This window comes from Haplochromis burtoni, unplaced genomic scaffold, assembly GCF_018398535.1.
Source record: "Haplochromis burtoni strain Fernald_Lab_line unplaced genomic scaffold, NCSU_Asbu1 Contig_391, whole genome shotgun sequence".
NCBI classification, from domain to species: domain Eukaryota; kingdom Metazoa; phylum Chordata; class Actinopteri; order Cichliformes; family Cichlidae; genus Haplochromis; species Haplochromis burtoni.
The window spans coordinates 526616-542260 of NW_024582752.1; the positions used below are offsets into that span (position 1 = coordinate 526616).

The window sequence follows — 15645 nt, forward strand, 5'->3', positions numbered from 1 at the left end:
AAGGAATCATTTTGATAGGATCAACACAAGGACTCACAAATGTCAGCAAATTTGTATCGGAAAGCAACCTACATGGTAATTAACACATACAGCACCCGCACAACCATGAATGCGAGTGAAAATGTGGGCTTGTTGTAGGCTCTACAAAGATTCAAGTCTTACGTTGCGGTACAGTACAACAAAACATTTTGTTAATGTGTTAATTCATATTTTTTAGACAGACAACTAGCTAGAAACTAGTGTATTTTATTGGGTCACGAATAGACTACATTTCATGTAGTCATCTTGCTGTGGCCCATAGTTTGACTGAAATGTCTCATTTTTACTGTGTCCCACTTACGGGGTGCAAAGGCATCAGATTTTATATCCACAATCAATGACATTATTGCCATGCATACAAAAAAAAATCCCAATAATAATAGTAATAGCAATAATGAGTCAAATAACTTTTTTGTTCAGTTCCAGTTGCATTCACCTTCTCCTTTGGATTCAAAATTTGCTTTCTAAATTGTTTTTGTGTGGAGAACCTGGGAGTCAGTTTGTTCTGATGCTAATAATTAGATTTAAGTCATCGATTGCATGCAAGTGTCCTAAGTGTGCCGTTTGTTGTCACTGATTCAGCAGGCTGAAGGTCACTTTCAGACTGAAGGGAGTTTAATCAGGAGTCATTGTTCCAAAACAGTGGACCTCCACTCCTTCAGGGGGTTCCCCTCTGAGAAACAAAAGAGAGGAGGAAAGGGGCAGAGGTGACAAAATGAGGAGCTGAAGAGAAGAACTGCTACAGGTCAAAAGGGAGGGATAAAAGATTTAGTATAAAGACATGAATGGAGCAGGAAGAGAACCATTGCTTAAAACCCCATCAAATAATATGTATATCACTACAAAAGGAGAAAGTAAAGAAGGAGGCATCTCTGTAATTATCAATCCAACCAGTGTTTGGAGTATGATTATATTTACAAGTTAGGTCTCGAATCATTTTATTATCACAGACCGACATCAGGAAACTGCTCTGCTGCAGTTAGCATCCAACATAAAACAAAACCAGATCTCGCAAGTACACACATGTATAAACATGGGCACAAACAGAATTTCCTCAGCGTCTGGACAACATTACGTGGTGTGTAGAGAGGAACCCCCCCTACATACCCTCCCTCTCTCTCCCTAATTATAGTCTGCATCACTGGAGTCTGAGGGCTCCTGAGAACTTGTTTTATCACTGTATTATGGAAGCACACACACACAGTAATAGACAGCATGTGCATTAAAACTACCATCTCCAACTAACAGTGTTCTTCTGTTGTGGTGAATATGGGAAGGAAAATACCAAGAGCGAGAGGGCAGAAGTGAAAAGTAAGGAAAGCCGAGGTCTCTGTCTTGTGGAATAATTTGATTTCGCTTGATGATGATGGACAACAAAAGGCCGCTGTGGGAACTGTAAACAACACGCACCGCAAACGATGGTGAGCCGGGTATCATGTGATGGTGCCAGGAACTCTCCCTGTGAAGCAGGGCGAAGGGGAAGTGTGGTGGAAAGGCAGAGGCCCAACTGATAAACAGAGCAAAGGGGTAATGCACATGAGGGCCAGCTACGTCGCTCTCAGGAGATGAATAATGAGCCAGGCTGCATGTAAACTGTGGTCAGAAAACAACAAAAGCTGCTGACTAACTGTAGTGGTGGAGAAGTGGGGACGTCCTGTGATTTGGGCTCTTGCCTGCACAGGGAGGCCACCTAAACATGCTCCCTTACTCTGAGCCAAAGCAGAACCGTGGATATAAATGTCCATTCTGTTTTGTTCAATATGTGGGCTCTATGACAGAGTTAAAGTCGGTTAAACTGACAGAGCTAATGTAAAGATGAGGACAGAATTATTAGCACCCCTATGAAATTTAAATCTTTTGTTTAAGGATTTCCAAAGCGCTGTTCAACAGAGCAAGTCGTTTTTAAGACAGGTTTTCCAAACATCCCAGTTTAATTTTGGATTCTTAGACACAGCTGTGGGTTGTACTATGGCTCAGTGAAATGGTCAGTTTCTCAGGGGGCTAAAAATGTTGATCCTGGTCAATTTTGTTTGTTCTGAATTATTCTCTGGAATAATTTATCTTTTATGGGGAAAATCAGTATGTTTAGGAATGCTACGCTTAAAAAAAAACACTTTTTTAATTAAAAAAGTTTGACAGAAAATTTCAATTTTATAGGGCGGGTAATCATTTTGACCTCATCTGTATAAGATGCACTGGCATCATGGGGGTAAAATTATAGTAAATATGAGAAAATATTGACTCTTATCAATTTGCTGGGACCAGTTGCTAGGTAACAGAGAGTGTGAAAACACTTTTGGAATGTGGTTATGGCAGAGCTGTGTTATGACAGTGACACCAGCAATCATATATTTGGGTTTTTAGTATCTGAGCATGTGACATACATACATAGACACTGGTGTCTTCCAGGTAGAACGTTCCACATTATGAACTATGTACAACCTGCATCATGGATCCATGTTTTGGGGACTCTGGTCAATTCTTAATTACCACATTTTACAATTAACAGCTAAATTATAAATATTACATTAGAAAATATTTGTTATAGAGATGCACGTTTCCCTTTCTCTTACCCAATTTCAGACTCTCAAAAGTACCACTCAGAAAGAACACACACATTTTTGGTTTATTTGCAAAGAAATAAAAAACAAATAGATTTTTTAAAAATGGGATAACTTGTTTTTCTTTTGAGAGCACTGACAACAATGCGCTGATTAAAAAGTTTCATCTTTTTTGATAAGACACTGAGGAAATTTGGTGATCTTCATCCCACTGATGCGTTCAGTCCCCGCTAACGTCAGATTTGTTGTTCTCCTTGGTGGACTTTTTGTTAAGTCCACTGAAGTACTTCTCTCTGAAGGCATTGTGACCCTGGTAGGCGCTGAAGCGGGGATCTGACAGATGGGCCAGGCTATCAAATTCCTGGAAAGAAACGCAGAGGTTACTGTTGAATCTGCCTAACTTAAAAATCTACAAGTTTCCCACAGATATTAAAACAAATTATTCAGTTTACTAAAATATTCTTGCTGCTCCAACCAACATGACATCTTGCTAATAAAGTTTTCGTTATGAATAACATATATTACATCTTGAAAACAAAGAAATGAAGTAAATAAATAAATGAACAAAATCAGAAACACCTGAATAAAAGGCAGCTTTTATTTTTGCTTTGCTAAATTCCTCCTACAAATCAACACAGTACTCTCTCACAAGGTGTGCACATGTCTGGCATGTTTATAGAATAGGAAGAGTTATGCGTATATTAATAATACACACACAGGTGATGAAATAAAGGAAAAATCTAAGGAGATGTGGAAAACTCAACACAAAAGACGCCTCGTGGCACGTATAATAATGCTGAGCAGGTGTTCCAGGTTTTGTATGGATGGGAGAAGGGAAAGACTTAAATGCTTCTGGAAAATTGGATTTTTCTAAGGTGCAGATGGCAAGCGTGCCAGTCTCAAAGGCTTCTCAGGTGGGCAGTGTTTTAACAGGAACAGTGACTAACGTGGTATGTGGCTTTAGATCTGCAGGAAAGAGTACATAGTGGGTAACAAATTATGGCTTTGTGATGTTTGTGCATTAATGACATTAGATATTATTGTCAGAAGAAAAGAAGCTGCATGTGGAAAAAGTGCTGACAGCCTGTGAGGCATCCTTAACCATACTGCTGAGAAGTGCATGAGTATCATAAACAGCCCCAAAAATGAGGGGTTCTGTTGCGCTAACGTGACATCAATCATCCCAAGTTTGTTTTGATTGATCGTCTTTATCACATAAATGAAACATTTCCGTCCTGATTGCAGTAGTCTCTCCCTTGATGAGAATGTCCCCATCCATGCAGCAAAAGAGAGGGAGCACTGAATGTGCTTTAAGTATGAAAATAATGTATATCATATGCTGTGGCCTTTGCAGCCACCAAATCTCAACCCAACTCAACACCCGTAGGACACAACTCTCCACAACCATCATCAAAACACCAACTGAGGGAATAGGACTGGGAAAAATGGCTGATCCCTCCAATAGTGCTTCACAAGCACACAAGACCGTTTATCTGTTACGCAGCTGAAAATCAGCTGTTGTGAATCTCAGTTTTACCTCCACTATTAAGGTAAATGAGGTGAGTTGAGAAATGATGACTCCAATCCTGGGGCCTGTAATTTGTCAAAGACACCCCCTCTTTGCTTGCCGATGCTGCCAAGCAACCTGGAAACGTTTTTTATTGCCATTCTGAGGAAAAGATTCAGGTTTAAAAGGTAAAAAGACTGACAACATAAGCACGACCCCAGAGTGATGAGGATAAAAAGACGTGACTACAAAATTGGCACAGAAGACAACAGTGGTTCTTTACTCTTTCAGGTGGAGAGTTACATATACTGAATGTAAAAAATGAGGTGAATGACAAGCGGTCTGGGTAACCAAACAAATTTTCTAACACTGCATAAATAAGAAGAGGTGAGGTTTCTTTACGGAGCTTTACAGGAAACCTTCAAAACAATTAGGCCAACTCCTCCACTGTCAAAACCGGGAAACTGCGGACACACGCATAGAAAAGTGTTGACACACATCAGGCTGCGAATCCTGACGAGCGCGTGCAGATAGGTGCAGACGGAGGCCAATTTGAAAAAACAAACAAACTACAAAACAAAACAAAAAAAACTCTACAGACCTGAGCTACAGATACCAGTCAGATAACCTCACACAACGTGTCTCGGTGTGTGCGTGTCATACCAGGCGCTTTATGGGAGCAATTTGGGGTTTTGAAGCGGAATGGATGTCAGATCCAAAGATGGATTGTTTTCCATACAATGTGTGATTATGCCTTTTAGGGTTCCAGTATAAAAGAAATGAGCCAATCACAGCCAGATGGTGAGGATTTACCCGAGACAGACAGAGAGACACCATCACTTCCAGCGGGAGACATGTAAAAGAACATACATACGCGCATACTACATCCGTCTCATGACGCGTGCGTTCATGACAAGAAAAAAAAAAACTCCATGAAAAAACATTAAACGCATGAAGGAACAGGCAGGCGGACACATGTTCTCATTTTACTAGAAGAAAAAGAAGTTATATCAGTTTATGTGTGTTTCATGCACACACATAAACAAATTCTGCAGCACGCACACAAATTTGGTCTGCTGTGAAGATATGAGGTCATTTGTAATGATGCAACCACAATAGATAACCTAAAAACAACATATTTAGCTAGTTGTGATGAAAATGTGCACTTTAAAATCCCTTGGCTTCATCTGGACAGTAACTGGATGAATGACATCACCTGAAGCAAACAGCTAACAGAATGAAAAATAATGACAAATGCCATCTATTTAATTGTTCTAATCAGCATCCAACACAGCCTGATTTACTGCATTTGCTATCATGTGACGACAAACAGCATGTCCTCGCACTGGAACTGGAAAATATTTTCCTTCTCTGTAAATTAGGCAACTGATTCATTTTGTTTCATCTCTTACACAAACACCCACATGGACACACCTCTGGTTCTTTGATCTTTTCCATGGTGATCAGACGCCGTGAGGTGTGGCTTGAGAGTGTCTGCTCACAGTTGCTGATGAGCTGGAGACATGGATGAAGAGGAACCATCTCCTCGCAGTACCTGGAAAGAGTCCCCACAAACACACAGACACACACACAGACACACACACACACACACACACACACACACACACACACATGCTACAGATCAGTTTAAATGAGGAGGAAACAAAGAGACAGAAATATAAAGCTAAACCAATATCCATCATCTGACTCTAATAAATTTTGATTGTACGCATCTAAAAGTCTGAATGAGAGGAAGTGTAAGTCCCTTGTGATAACAATGCGCTACAGATGTCATCTGGAGGCCATTAAAAGGCTGCCAGGACACACAGTAATTCTGTCAAGATTACTACCTAACTTTTGCCAGCTCTTTGGGGGTTTTTTCAGCGCGCTCTAATGTCTTTCTTTGCTCTGTGTGTGCTTCTTTCTGTTTCTCAGATAAACACGAAACATTCAAGAGGTTCGGTGCCACCACGGCTGGCGAGGCTAAGGTAGCTCGTTTTGTGTGAAGATGAAGGTGGAAAAAGTGAATGTGACCTGTCGGGTTGGCTGCTGGCTCTGTCATCGCCGGCCAGGCCGGGTTACGGCGTATTAACGGCAGCTGATGTATGTGTTTGCATATTTGTGTCAGTAGCACTTTCTCCGAACTACCGTCACGCCAGCAACTCAGTCTGATTTGTGCATGACTGTTTGCCTTGTTGCCATGGCGGCAGTTGGGGCTCTGGGGTAATGGGATGTTTGGTTGTCGTGGTGACTGGGCAGTGATGCAGCCAGGCAGCAATTCTGAGCTGCCAATCAGGTGCTCAGTATTTCTACCGCACAAATGAACTGCATCATGACAAGGATGAGTTTCTTGTTTTTCCATCCCTATTTCTCTTTGTAATTACAACGTACCATGTTACTAACAGCCTATTTTATTTAACGACTTGTTTCCTTTAAATTACTTTTTCTTATTTATTGAGATTCAAAAGATGAGATGGCTTTGATCTCCTGCCCTAGCTCTTTTTTCCCCTTTCACATCAGTTTTTTTAACTTTCATCATGGACGCGAGCCCATTTTTGTGTTTGACATTCTTGTTTTGTCTGGACAGGTATTTAAGATTCACAGTAAAACTGGTTCGAGACTTATCAACATTAAGATTTCGCACATTTCTAATGGGAAACTGTAATAAATTAGTAAATAAACAAAAAGATTTTTTTTTTAAAAAAGCAATAGATTTAAACAGTTTGGCTCACTCACTATAACTCACCACAGAGTGAACAAATGGATAGTCCAAACACAGTCTGTATATAAATGACAGCTGTAGACTTCCGGGGCCAGATTTACTAACACTCCACCAGCACGAACAAAAAAAGAAGAGAAGAAGAAACAGTAGTGTTTGTATTTATAAAGACAAAATTGCATTTAAATGGTGGAAACTCAGATTTTTGTGACTGACCCCATTGCACCAAGTGCGCAAACTTATTTACTAATGTTTGCAAAACAGAATTTATTACTAATTATAACAGAAAAAAAACACGTCTTATTATTTGCGCTTGGTTTTGAAATGAACCGACCGTGCCTGTGCTTAGAAAACAGCGCAACTTCTGTAAATCAACCAGAAACTAACCACACCTATGAGAGCTATATGGGGTTTGCACTGACACATTATTTTGCCCCGTTTCAGTGCTGCACCCTTAATCTATCACCAAGGTCTGAGTTGCAAGTTGCAAGTCTTTCTTGTTTACAGACTGATGTTCACGTTGCCAATAGACAGGTCACAGCTTCTGGGTACTACAGGTATTGCTTCCAAGTGTCTACTTTACTGTAACTGACAGAGAAGACTTGCTGTTTAAGTTCAACAGTTTAACTAAAAATTACAACGGTACTGTTGCATCACACTGAATGTAGAAGCATGCAAAAGCTTAATTATTGCTATACGATTTCTCTGGAAACTTAAACTCAACTAAGAAATTACAATCTGAAAATGTCACCACTACTCATTTATTCATCTAATATTACCTCTGACTATGCAGCTGATTCATATCTTTACTTCCCTTATTTATGTTGTAATTAGCTCACTTTATGGCTTTGATGATGGATAACACATCATCCGTCTCAATACTTTTTCTTCATTTATTTTTTGAGGGGCAGAAAAGGAAGAGAGTTTAAGCGGTCTGACCTGGTCTAGGCTCTGTCTTTTGCTGACAGGACTCTGTGTCACCTGTCATCACACACACACTGCCCCCATTTTCATGAGGCAGACGGACACACACACACACAGTCCCCACTGTTTCTATCACAGCCACTGCCGCAGATACACACACACATGTATGTGGGGGTATTGGAAACCTGATATCTCCCCTGTAGAGCCCCAGATTAGACCCAGGAGACAGGCTGCGTCTGGGTTTATACACACAGACACACATATCCAACAACACAAACACACACACTCGCAGATCAGCCTGCACACCATAGAGACATAGTTCATACATGTGACTTGCCTGGCCTCAGATGTTTATTTTGGCACGGCGCTCTGACAGGCACCGGGTCAAGCACCGATGAGATGAGTAGCAAAGACAAATGTGTGAACATGGTGACACAAACGTGTGCACGTGCGCGTACACGGGACCACACACACACACATTCGTGCATATGTTTCGATGCGTGCAGAAACACAAAGCGGCTGGATAAAAGTCAAAGGGTTGCAAACTGATGTCTCTCAGTCACAAGGATACAATAATAGCCGGTGACTGGATCCGTGATTATCCCATCTGCTTCCTGGTCTTTTAATGAGTGACCAGAAAGAGTTTGAGCCCCGTGGCGCTTTTCCTCGCCTAACGTCCGTTTCTGCCTTAGTTTGTTGTGGTTCATACCTACACAAATGAACACCTGCACTGAGAGTCAGCACTTCGCTTTCTGCAAACGCACAGAAGCTTTAACAATACACAACTTTGTCTCTGATGAGCCGTCTTAGGCAGCATATAAAGTGCACATTGCTGTCAGTTGTGGTTTGCCGTGGCCCAGCTGTATGGGCAAGAAAGCCTCGGCACACCTGAACATTACTGTAATCCACACAGGTGGTTAGACATGGGAATCAGAATAAAGGGAAATACCCTAAGATAGTAGAAGGTCCTTTGTGAGTGTACAAATCCAGTAAAACACTGTCGTCTGTCTCTCGGGTTCACTTTTCCCTTAATAAAAATCACAAAGCCAGTTTTAATTATAGACAGTAATCAGTCATTTTTATAAAATGTAATAGTGTCTGCTATGTATTCCCTCTTTGCTTCATATTGTTTAGTTATTTGGGTAATTAATTAGGCCAAAAACAAATTTAAACCTCGTCGGTTGTGCTTACAACAGACCTGCATTGTGCACTTCTGGTTTATGGCGTAAGCCTGCCCCCTATTGTACAGATCATTATTTAAAGAAAGGCAAAGACAAAACTATTTCCAAACTGAGATAATGAGGTTTGAGCTTAAAATCTGGATTCCGAATTCAAAACTGTTGTTGGTAATCAACAATAACTAAACATGCAGTTGCCATCTTATCTTGGCAGTGACGCACCAGCTCACCTTACACAGCCCGGGTGTTTCCTTATAACTTGTTATAGTCCAAGAATATTGCAATGAATCCTGAAATCCTAACTCAGTGTTCTTTACAGCAGTGAAAAGGGGAATAAAGGAAAAAGAAATTACTAATGTTGTAAATAAGTATAATTACAAAGCATCCACTGACTGCAATGATACTGATATGAAGATTGCTATGAAGGTTTTAAAAGCATCTCAGAGCCGCTAAAAGTCCACACAATATAAAAATATTTTAAATTGTGCCACTGTATAAAACTGAGGATAGACACCACTTCAAAGATTATAGGCTTGTTTCTAAACTCCCACAATTCTCCAAGCCTCTAGAAAAACTGTTCAATAACCGATTCAACAAATTATTCGATACATTTAAATTACTCCCCGACGGTCAGTATGGATTCAGATCAACATCACCAACATTAACTGAATCAATCGAAGAGATTACAGATGCTATTGCTTAGAAACGGTATGCAATTGGAGGACTTCAAGGTCTTTTAAAAACATTTGATACAATCAGTCATGACATATTAATTACGGGTTATATTGCACTGAGTAAAAAAAACATTTAATTAATACATGTTTTTTGTGAAGCTGTGTGAATACTCCTGTAACTGCTTGGACTCTGTATGTGGTTTCCTCCAGGGTTCTGTATTGGCTCCACACATGATCATTATTTAAATAAATGGTATTTGTAAGATACATGATGAATTAAAATCAGTTTAAGTCAAAGATGTACAAAAATATGGTTTTTACACGGTATAGCGAGAAGTTAGGGCTTTGACCCACTATTTATACACTTTGTGTTTGCACATGTGTATGGATATATATATGTCAATCCAAATACACCTAACAAGTTTAAAAGGACATATTCATGACTGGATAGGGCATAAACAAGAAGCAAAAATGATGCTTATTAGTTAGTTATTACTCTTTCAAAAAAACATTAGCTTGTTGATGCCCTCGGGTGACACTGCATTAAAAACATTATGTGTATACACAGTCAGCCATGCCATCCATAAATGCAGGTTACAGCTCTATCATGCAAAGAAGCAAAGATATGTGAAAATGCCCCAGAAACACTGCTGTATATTATATTTGCTTTGATTGCACTGAAAAAGCAGAAGCTTTCAGCTCCCCTCTTATTCAGAAATTGGCATCAGATGTCTTTCTGACGCCACCCCAAAATGCTAACAATTACAAAGTTCTACAAATTTAAGTACTGACAAGTTAACTGGTAAGTTACCTCCTACACTGAACAGATTTATCATCACTCTGAAAATGTTTATGACTAGGTGATGATGCCAAGTCTGTTTACTCACTCTGGCCTGTAGACAGGCAGCCAGTAGACAAGCCTCCCTCCCATGACCAGGTGGTGGGCGGAGAAGTTTAACAGATCTGTGAAGATGTCACTCAGGTGGTACGCCTGTGAGACTGGGACGTGAGACTCTTCAAAACTGTGCAGAATATTGAAATAAAAATACAACATTTAGAACAGAGCAGTGATGGCAAAACTTTGTGGTTTTATTTGGCATTTCATGTACTAGTTTCCTCAGGACTAAACATTGGACTAATTCCCCAGTTATTTATATATGTATATATATGTATATATATATAGATATATATATATATAGATAGATAGATAGATAGATAGATAGATAGATAGATAGATAGATAGATAGATAGATAGATAGATAGATAGATAGATAGATAGATGTTGGTATAACTATAATATGTGATGAACTTACACGCCTTCAGCAGGTTTAGCAATGTCCTTGTGGGAGCCTGTTCTCCTCGTGGCTTCCCGGATACCGTATGGAGCTAACAAGAACAGTCACACAGTGAGTATCAAAAAAATAAAACAAGAAGAGTTTTCTTCCTGTTTACGAAGAACACAGACAGAATAGATGTAGCTGAGGAACATGCTAGCTGCAGTACTGCTACTCAAATTCTAAAGAAACATCAAAAATCTTGGAGTGTCCATAAGCTATGTATTTGTAACAGCTCAAAGAAACAATCAAATCTAAAGAATAACAGAGATATTTAATGAAAGGAGATGTTAAATCCCTTGTGGTCTGGTTAGGGTGAACTAAAGGACCTACGGTCAGTAACGATAGCATCAAACAGAGCAGCATCCCTCCACGCAGGCTTGGAGGCATCAGACACCATCACGTCCACGTACATCTTCTGTGCCCCGTACTGCCGCAGGTTGGCTCTGATGTTCTCGTCGGGCCCTCGCCACTTTTGGTTTTTACGGCTTGACCGACCTAAAAGACAAAAGGCACCATCAGCAAATCTGAACAGGGGACTGATCTGATTCAAATAGAAAAACAGCATAAAATAAAACTGCAATCCTTAACCTGTAAGACTTCAACTGCTGCAGGGTGTAATCTCTAATGAGCAGAGCTTACCTTTCCCGTGAATAGTGTTGTAATCAATGTCAGTTCCACATACATAAGCTCCAAAATGAGAACACGCAACCAGCAGGCTCCCTAAAACACATTGACTCACATTAAAGTATTTACTTTGCTGTCTATAGCTGTCTGTGGGGGGAAGCAACGACTGGATTAACTTACCTGTGCCTACAAATGGGTCAAAAACTAGGTCATCCTGTTTGACCCTGGCGTGGTTGGCCATGATGAATGAGAGGCCAGCGTCCATGCTGGTGTTTCCTATGAAGTGTCTGTTCTTCACACTGTGGGAGCGAATCAGATCACGCTGACCGTCTGCTATCTGTAAAATGGAAGAGTTCCGCTGTAGATCGCTCCACATTCATTTAATGTACACAAGTAGCAAAATGCATCTTACCCATCTGCCAAAGTAGATGTAATTGGGATCCTCGGGGATATTGTTGGGGTCTGTGCCGTAATCCTCTAATAAGCAGAAGATGTGCTGGGGATTCTTAAGGCTTACTCTCCCCTCAAAGGGAAGATACTCCAAGGCCTGGTGAGATTGCATTTTACTATTAGTATTATTATTATTTTATGTGCATATTTATATGTTTTTACATGCACTCGCACATCTAAATACTTACATCGATCCTTTTGATTCTGTCTGCAAACAGCAAAGTTTTGTTGAATGTGTAGACGTTTATCCTGTATGTGGAGTCTTTGTGCATGAATGGACTCTGCAGGGAATGAAGAGCAGAAACAGAAATGAAATGTGTTATTGTGTAACGTAAACATTTGAAATTAAATTTCATACACTTGCAAAAATCTGTCTTTCCAACAGAATAGTATGATACAAACTCTAAACAACAAACCATGATTTCTGAGGGGAAGTTCAGAAGGGATGTTCTGAGTTCACTGTGTGTTTGCCCGTGGCCCCACAGTTCAAAAGCAGACCTAGAACGACAACCCAACATGAACTAAAGCCACATCTCAGCCAGTCTTGAATCTGTGCAGCATACAGTTATTCCATCAGTAGAGATGTGGCTCTTTCACTTTCCTAACTGCAAAGCTTAAACACTTACTTTGCACACACAGATCTGGCCATGATGCTGTGGACATCTTCCTCAGACAAACCATCCAGGCACCAGAAAGGAGACTACGGAGAAGAGGAGAGATGTGGAGTGACTGCCGGGAAATGTGAGATCTACTAAAGAGAAACATCACCATTCTGCTGCCAATAATCAATGTCTTAGATTAGAATAGAGAGTCAGATTAGAATAAGCCCCTCAACATGCAAACCTTTTCTCTGAAGTTTTCACAGGGACGAAATGGTTTCCCTCTGAGAGCCAGCAGAGCTTTTATTTCCTACATAAGACGGCATATAAAGCGAGAATATTAATGTTACACAAAACAGAAGAATCACATATGAAATATTAAATTAAATTATTACAAACTGGTTCTATGTGATGTAGGCATAAAATAATGCCATAAAACAACGCAATATGCTCTATCTGCCAGACCATTGCTCAAGTTTGATGTATTGCTGTGATCAAATTGTAGACATCTCGTCTCCAAAAGTAGGTTACTTTTTTGTTTGTTATGGGCTCATACTTTGAATGAGCCCAACACAAACCGAGAGTCAGAGGAGACTCCAGTCTGCAAATTATCGCTTTTTACACGAACAGTTAATCACTCTGAACCAAAGAGAAACCGACAATATCTGATGCTTGTTACCGGTAACCTGAAGTCTAGATTATCCTGGGCAAGATGCAATAAATACTGGAGGCATGATCGACTACTGAAGGCAGCCATTGTTGTCGCAATTTGAAAATACGTCCGGCTTGAAACCGAGCTCTGACACAAAGTACCGCTTGGGGACTGTATTTCTATAAATGGCAGAAAAATTAGGTACTGTGTTTCATTTAGCTATGATACACTCGTATTAAGTTTTGTACTGCCGCTGTTTTATGCTAACATTATCATACATAAGCACAGGTGAATACTTCGTTTTTAATGTTATTTTGCAACCTTTATTTGCATTAAAAAACTCCTTATCACTTTTTTCATAAACCTGTGTGTATGTGTCTTTTTAATGTCACAAGTAAGCAAATTTTTGTCATCAGTACACATCGGTATGCTTTACTATTCTGGTCATACATGTGTGGATAAAGTCTGTAATCTGCTTTACATCAGAGCCGTCTTGTAAGACCGCCCCTCCTACTGATTGGCTGTCCGGATTGTCTCTGCCGTGTCACTGGCTGAAGTTGATGTCCATCATAGTGGTTTTGTCTGGTGACAAAAAGGCATCCATCCGCACTCTTGCCTCTGTCAGCACTGCTGCAGTGTTGTTAAGTTGTATTACTTAGTAACAGTGTAACCAGGATTCTTGCTCTTTGGTCGCAATGAAGCGTAACTGCAGGTGAAGGGAGGATCAGGTCAGTGTGTCACTGTTTATATTTACTACGAGAATCTGAAGGACTGAAAACTTCCAGGTTACTTTACAAAGCTAGATGTTCACTCGTTGTTTTGATAATGATATTATATTAACTGTGGGAAATAAGTAATTTCGTTTTAATGAGCTGTCAGCTGAATTTACGATTTAAGATTGCGGCTGCCAGTCATAACTGATGTGATCATACACACAGCTGGATCACAAGAACAGTTGTGTGAAAAATAAGTAGGTGAGACTTAAAGAATTTGGAAACAATAAAGTAACATTAGGAAGATTAAGATGCTGCATTTCTCTGTTGAGAAATGATTGTATATATCAAATTTGTCTTGAACAGAGTCAAACATGGGAACAAACAGCCAGAGCACCACCGTGGAAACAGAAGAGAACGCCCAAACTCCTGCGGCGTGCATCGTTTCTGTGAAAGGCTTGAAGGAAAACTGGCAGAAATGGTCCAGCGAACACCAGGAGTACCAGAAGCACAATCCCTTCAGTCACAACACCAGACCGAGCACGGTGGTCCCTCCGAGGGGAGGGGATGAGTATGGGAAACCCCTGCAGGGTTCCCTGACAGAGCAACGTGGGAGGGATGCTCACACACACATCAGCAGAGAGGTTCAGGAGCTGTGTGAGGTCATAAGGAGCATTGGGGAGTCGGGGGGCAGCGATGGGAAAGTGATTACTGTAAGATTTGGAAAGCTGTTTGAGCATTATGTGACTATCTCGAATAAACTGGTTGGGATTCTTCTGCGAGCGAGGAAACAGAGACTGGTTGACTTCGAAGGGGAGATGCTGTGGCAGGGGAAGGATGATCACGTAGTTATCACTTTGTTGCAGTGACCACAAATGTTTAGATGCCTTGATTCATTGTGCGTGTAGTACACGCAGGTACACAGGCACTTGATGTGGCAGCTTGTGCAGACAAAGAACATGGGGAAACCACTAAATGTCAGTCAAAATGAGAAAAGGTAACTTCAAACCTGAGCATTTTTTCCCTCCAGCAGCTTGTTGACGAGGTGAAAGTGGAGCAGTGAGCAGTTGAGATGACATCAGATTTGCTAATGGGACCGAACCGAAGCCAAAGAGAACATGAGGCTGCCTGTGACAGACATAATGATGCTATAGGATGAACTTGACCCGACTTGGCCTGACTGCTTCAACATGTATTTATTTTAAGTGTGCTTTGCAATGACACAATATTGCTACAGTTCCAAATTTTGAAACTAATAGTGCAGCTTTAAAGCAATAAGAACCACATCATAAGGAACTATAGACTGAGTACCAGCTCTTATTGAAAGTATGAAAGTACAGGAATATATTTTTTTTAAACACAAAGCATTAATAGATTAACACTGTCTCCTAATTGTATCATAATAAAGATAAGAAACGATGTCTTGTGTGTTAAAGTGTTACTGCAGGTGGGTTAAGAGTGAAACTGAAAAAGGGTCTGTATGTAAACCATACTGAGATACTACAAAGGCACTGAGAAGCAACAGAATACTGTTTATTCTAAATGAAAGCCATTCTTAAAGTGCATACCTTTTGTACAGTACATTTTGTTGTTGTTGGTTTTATTCCAAATACCACTGCAAAGTATAACATCATTTCACACATTTCACAGCACATACTTTCATTCATC

General features: G+C 40.3%; 3 protein-coding genes across 4 annotated transcripts in view; 1 reads left to right on the forward strand and 2 right to left on the reverse strand.

The window, feature by feature from the left end:
- Positions 1-939: 939 nt before the first annotated feature.
- trmt11 (tRNA methyltransferase 11 homolog) lies at positions 940-13868 on the reverse strand. Of its 2 annotated transcripts, none has more exons than XM_042212745.1 (13): positions 13746-13868; positions 12857-12922; positions 12640-12713; positions 12430-12511; positions 12202-12294; positions 11976-12110; positions 11744-11900; positions 11579-11659; positions 11270-11434; positions 10916-10988; positions 10490-10624; positions 5542-5662; positions 940-2961 (listed from the first exon to the last, which is right to left on the reverse strand). In XM_042212745.1, the coding sequence occupies exons 3-13, from the start codon at positions 12660-12662 to the stop codon at positions 2821-2823; spliced, it is 1206 nt and encodes a 401-aa protein (XP_042068679.1). In that variant the 5' UTR covers positions 12663-12713; positions 12857-12922; positions 13746-13868; the 3' UTR covers positions 940-2820. The 2 variants fall into 2 exon arrangements, with proteins under 2 accessions (XP_042068679.1, XP_005944619.1); XM_005944557.3 differs by lacking the exon at positions 13746-13868 and adding an exon at positions 13292-13405.
- On the forward strand, positions 13835-14871 carry si:dkey-29b11.3 (actin-binding Rho-activating protein-like). The gene is made up of 2 exons (XM_005944556.2): positions 13835-13992; positions 14344-14871. The coding sequence occupies exon 2, from the start codon at positions 14352-14354 to the stop codon at positions 14844-14846; it is 495 nt and encodes a 164-aa protein (XP_005944618.1). The 5' UTR covers positions 13835-13992; positions 14344-14351; the 3' UTR covers positions 14847-14871.
- A 128-nt stretch (positions 14872-14999) lies between these two features.
- The window catches only part of hint3 (histidine triad nucleotide binding protein 3), a 3609-nt gene continuing 2963 nt past the window's right edge, over positions 15000-15645 (reverse strand). The window contains exon 6 of the transcript XR_006052779.1: positions 15000-15105. The gene's annotated coding sequence lies outside the window, so the exon portion shown is untranslated. The remainder of the gene's footprint in view (positions 15106-15645) is intronic.